The 6,000-nt window shown below is 36.5% G+C and overlaps 1 protein-coding gene across 1 annotated transcript in view; it reads left to right on the top strand.

Moving 5' to 3' along the window:
* Positions 1 to 366: 366 nt before the first annotated feature.
* LOC141642780 (GDSL esterase/lipase 7-like) overlaps positions 367 to 6,000 on the top strand; it is a 29,819-nt gene continuing 24,185 nt past the window's right edge. Inside the window, exons 1-2 of the mRNA XM_074451709.1 lie at positions 367 to 810; positions 1,082 to 1,203. Coding sequence (XP_074307810.1) covers positions 534 to 810; positions 1,082 to 1,203 — 399 coding nt within the window. The 5' untranslated portion in view covers positions 367 to 533. The remainder of the gene's footprint in view (positions 811 to 1,081; positions 1,204 to 6,000) is intronic.

Below are 6,000 nucleotides of genomic sequence, written 5' to 3'. Positions count from 1 at the left end.
AAAACTTTCGACACAAGGCACCTACAGATATCCAATCGCGAGGTCACACCGAGGCACTCATCCACATTGGATACCACTTGTTGGGACTGCTGCCTCCACCATTCCGTCACATTAGTATGATATTGTCCGCTTTGGGCCAAGCCCATACGGATTTATTCTTGGGCTCCTTCCCAAAAGGCCTCATACTAATGAAGTGGTTAGTCTCTTATAAACTAGACATGAATCCTCTTCTTTTGCAATGTGGGACTTGAGATACTACCCCCAACAATACTAGCAATCAAGCAAGTAACATGTACAACTGGAATATATTAAATTAATTTACCGTTGCAAAAATATTACTCGTATCAACCAACATACACTTTTCGGTTCCCACTTGATATGTCTCCCTACCAAATTATAAATACTAAGTGTTCTTCGTTCATGCATATGTCTCCCCTCTTTCATTTTCTTTGGTTCACTTAGGAAAGGAAGTAGGGAATTAAGGATACACAAGCATTTCCCATACTCATTTTAAAAGCTACATCAACCAACTTATGTCTTCTTCAAAATTATTGTTATTATTATTCATTTGCTTTCAAATATTAGTCTCGCATTTTATTTTAGGAGAATGCACTAGTTTATTTTCACCAGAACCCCAACCACAACCACTAGCTCCGGCCTTATATGTATTCGGAGATTCATTATTTGATAGTGGTAATAATAACTGGCTGCCAACTTTAGCCAAGGCTAATTACCCTCCCTATGGTCACAACTTTCCTCAAGGTCCTACGGGAAGATTTACAAATGGCATGACTGTCGTCGATTTCGTAGGTATATATTATTGTTCTCCTAGCTAGTTTAATTATTCCATCTATTCTACTTTTATTGTCCTCTTTCTCTATGATTTAAGAAAAAATGTTAAACTACTAACGTAACTATGATATGCCCCTTAAACTATAAACAAGAATGTTGTGGACAAATGATTTGATGATGGCGGTCTTATGTTCAATGTTGTTTTCCTTGGCATTTTTATTAGCTCATGAAAACATTGTAAGTGGATGATGATCAAGTTAATGAATGAAATTGTATTTGGATTGTGAAGCTGAGGCTCTTGGATTACCATATCCTCCACCGTATGCAGCGTTATTAAGGCGAAATTCACTGACGGGATACAATTATGCATCCGGATCTTGTGGTATCTTACCTGAAACCGGACAGTCCATTGTAAGTACTCTGTTATATTCATATACTGTATATAATATATTTACATATGAGAGCTCCTTTTGGTTTTAGTCTGACTTATATCGTCTTGCAATTCTAATCCGAATGGAAATATCGTACGCTCATCGCTACTGGAATTTGAAAAGAATTAATAACATAATACGTACACTTTAAGCTGAAAATGTAACGCAATTACTCCCTCCCATCCATCCTTTTTTTCCCCTTTGAAGTGCACAAATACTACTATACAACCAGTTGTATAATAAGCATTGTACAACTATATACATTAATCCGAGCTTATGTGTAATTTTTCTGAGTTTTATAAGAGTTTATTTTTTTATGTTTAAGTGTGAGTTCAAAAACTTTACAGCATAGCTCATATTCTTTTAAACAAAACTCGAAAACTTTAATACACAACTCGGATTCTACACCGTACAACTGTATACAACTGGTTGTATAATCTACTAATTGTTTGAAGTGGGCACGGAGATTAAGGGTGGGGAGTATAATATTGATAAATATATGAGTGGGGTTTGGTAATTGGAGAGAGGTATGAATAATTATGATTAAATATTAATAAAGGAGATGAGTGGGGTTTGGTTATTGGAGAGAGGTAGAAATAATTAGAATTAAATATCAATAAAGTATATAGTGGGGTTTGATGAGTGGAAAGAGCTAAGAGTATAATATTAATAAAAACTTTCTCAAAAAGGAAAGGGGAAGAAAACCTGAATAATCCGTTTTAGGAAATAGGAAAGAAAAGAGTAGATAGGAGAGAGTATTAATTACACAACTTTAGAAAAGGAAGAAGAATGATATAACGCCAATTAAAAAGATAGCATGCTTGTGCTACTCGCTTTGTGCGTACTAATAATCAATTTAGATATGGGTACTCTATAAAAGAGCGCAAAATCTTATACCCGTCTGAAATAAGACCGACAAAATGTTGTCATTTTTTAATAAAATATAAGCAGTGAATCTACAAAATGTTATCACTAGAGGTGTCACTTTTTACCCTGAAAATAGTGGGAAAAATAATTGTATTATGTTATCAGAAAAATACAAACATTTTACTGTCAAATGATAACATGTTGCCTAGAGGTGGCAATCGGGTCAGTCGGGTCGGGTTTGGGTCGGGTCACGTCGGGTCGGGTCATATCGGGTTCGGGTCATATCGGGTCAGCATACCCTTTCGGGTCGAGTCGGGTCGGGTTCGGGTCGTTATCGGGTCGGGTCATTTCGGGTCAGATGATGTATCGGGTCGGGTCGGGTCGGGTTTGGGTCGGGTCATTATCGGGTCCGGTAACTTAATCGCATTACTATAATTTTTTTACCATTAAATTTAGTTTTTAACCTATTATTTGGTTTAATTAATCCATTACTAAGTCAAACATATCAATCTAAACACAAAATCACTTTCATTTTGATCAAAATTAAGCTTAATAATTGTCGGGTCATCAATTTAATCGGTTGATGTCAAGATCGGGTCGGGTCAATATCGGGTCGGGTCTGGGTCGGGTTCGGGTCACTGATAATCGGGTCGTGTCGGGTTACGGGTCGTCATCGGGTCGGGTCGGGTCGGTTTCGGGTCACAATATTTTCGGGTTCGGGTTGGGTCGGGTTTGCTCGGGTTCGGGTCGGGTCAGACTTGCCAACTCTACATGTTGGTCTTATTTCAGACCAAAAGCAATGGTCTGAAGCAAGACGCACTGATAAAAGAGAGTCCTATGCTTATTTTTTTATGTGGCCTTATGAGAGTCCTATGCTTATTTTTTTATGTGGCCTTATGAGTTGTGTTATGACCACCTTCAAAACCAAGGTAAAGAGCAATAGTAAACAGTATCTCTCCGGAATTTTTATTGTTTTTTTGGTACAAATATGTCGAGAAATTTATATTTTTTTTATTAACAAAAGGGATAAATCCCAGAGATCTACAGAGAGTATGGTCCCATAAAATTCACAACAAACAGGAATATAACACAACGAGTACAAAAACAAACAATTCATCCTTTTCAACACGAAAAACTTGCTTATTAGTATCACGCACCAAGCCTCCTTTGCATAATCCTTTTCTCCTTCCATGATCGTAATGTTGTCCAATTATTTAACCATTCCTCCAACGTGTAGGGTAAAAGTGTCCTCCATGATGTGCACCCCAATCTAAGTCTCAAGATCAATTCATCCATTATAGAGGGCCGATTTGCATGCTTTTATGATAGAATGACGCCTCGGGTCTCATTCCGGCAATAAAATTACTTAAGCAGATCGGCAATGTCCAACCTTTCACCAACCCCAAAGCCCAACAACTTTCCTACATTTTTGGTCTTTCTTTCTTCCATAATCCTATCATTATCATAGTCATCATCCGACCAAGTTTCAATGCTATCTTCCAAATATACTTCCGCCATATTTGCGATTTCGTCTCTTAAGAACGCATGTTGAGGCATGCTGAGACATGTTGTTGGTCTGGCTGAGCACGAATCGGTTATCCAATCCAAAATAACTATCGAATTGGATATCCGTATTCGAACTTCGAGAATTTCATTATCCTAGATCTGATCCGAACACTTCGGTTATTCGATTTTCAATATATGAAATTATCGGATCGTATATCCAAATATCTGATATCCGACTCGTGATGCTTAATTAAAAAAAATTGTGCATATTTTTATTTAAATAGAAAACGTAGCTATTATTTGGTCACAACATAATTCGAGTCCAAGCACAATAATTTTTATATTTGTAATATACACGACTCAAAACAAATTAAACAAAATAAAATTAAAACAGGATGCTCTCACTACTACAATTTTAGGCTAAGAGGACGTCCCTTAGAGGACGGTTGGGGACGGGACTGTCTTATATCGGTCAATAAATTTGGCGCCATTAGTGATCACACCAATACGACGGTTAATTGAGACACCCATCCTCGTATTAAAAGTAACAAGGACGGTTGGTCAATAAAACCGTCCTCTTATTAATAAACAAGGCGGTTATGTACTAGAACCGTCTTCTTATTTTTTACTACTGACTATCAAAATTCCCTCGCCGGTTATTACCTTCCCCATTTCCCCTCTTATTCAATCAACCCATACACTCGATCGTTATACCCTAGCATCACCGTATCTCGTTACCATCATCACCGCCCTCGTTACCACCAGCGCTCCTCGCAAACAACCACCACCACGTTCTCCTTCATCATCGCCCTAACGCACCACCACCGATCGTCTTAACTTAAGTATGCCAAAATCCAAGGTAATTTCAATTTTATCTCATTTATTTCGTTTCACTTTTAATTTTATTGCTATATTGCTGTGATATTTTGTGTAAAATGAGTATTTTATGCCTCAATTTACACCTAATTTGTACTTTTTTTTTCAAGTGATTATCGTGCGTGCGTAAAATTGTTGTTCTGATTTTAGTTTATTAGGACTCTTCCATGTTTTCCGATTTGAGATTAACCATCGTCTTATAATACTTGGAGAGGAAGGGTGTGTCCCGAAAGTGTAATACTTGCACTTGCCCCCTCATACGTGTCTTACATGAGGTCAATATACTTTCGGGACACACCCTTCCTCTCCAAATCACTAAAGTTCTTCTCTCCATACTCTATCATATGCCTTCTCTAAGTCAATAATAGCCATATTCACGTCTTTGTTCTTATCCCGGTAGTGTTGCAACAACCGTCTCATAATAAAAATTCCTTCCATAGTCGATCTTCCAGGCTTAATTCCAAATTGGTGATCTGAGATGTCTACACATTTCGTAAGCTTCTTTGTTCGATTATTCGCTCGGATAATTTAATCGTATAACTCATTAGTTTAATTCCTTGATAATTGGAACAATCTTGAACATCACCTTCATTCTTAAACAAAGGGATAAGAATGCTTCTCCTCCAAGCCGATGACAACTTTTTTCTCCTTCAAATCTTGTTGTTCAAGCAAGGGGTACACAATATGGCAACATGAAGTGCGTTACTTTACTTTTGAGACGTTTATTTCATTTGAAATATGAGTTTAAATAGAAATCATACCGTGATGGCTATGCGTGGATTCGATTATTTTTCATTTCATGAGTACCGACAAAAGTTTAATCTATTCAGAGTTAATAAAAGAAAGTTTAATATAACTACGTGTGAGATTTATCTGTATGCATCCCTTTAACTTTAAGGATTATAACGAATTATAAGATGATGAATACTAGTCATAAAATTAAATTACATAAACAAAAGGGTAAAGAGATGAAGAATCAACCTTCGGTCCTAGCAAATTCGGCCTAAGAACAATATCGCAATGATATTCGCCTATTAGTTGCACCCAAGACGATATGAGAAATGCCCTTAACTTGTTGCTAGAATCGATCCCCAAATTTCAGTAAATTAATTAGGGTTTTCGGTTTTTTTTTTGTGTTTTCTTTGATGAGATGAGGCTATGTCAAATTAGGTTAAAGAGAGAGAGAGCAAATGATCTCCCTATCTACCCTAATATAACCGAAAACAAGAGGAGGGAAAATAAGAAAGTTTTTTTTTTCTTCCATTCGGTTTTGGGCCGAAAAACAAAAATAGGAGGATTAAAATCCTCTTATTTTTAGATGTTTCCTTAATGTATAAAAATGTGTTATTTATAAATTGTCATCTAGTGAGGATCGAACCCGTAACCTCTTGGTTTGAGTACCCTTACTATTACCACTATGACACATTCATCTTGTTGATTAAATATAACCGATTACATTTAATTACGAATTAACATATTAATTCGTCCAAGCTAACATCATATACATTAATTAAATATAACTTATTAT

The sequence above is a fragment of the Silene latifolia genome, chromosome 2, assembly GCF_048544455.1.
Source record: "Silene latifolia isolate original U9 population chromosome 2, ASM4854445v1, whole genome shotgun sequence".
In the NCBI taxonomy this organism is placed as follows: domain Eukaryota; kingdom Viridiplantae; phylum Streptophyta; class Magnoliopsida; order Caryophyllales; family Caryophyllaceae; genus Silene; species Silene latifolia.
This window is presented reverse-complemented; position numbering and strand designations above follow the sequence as displayed.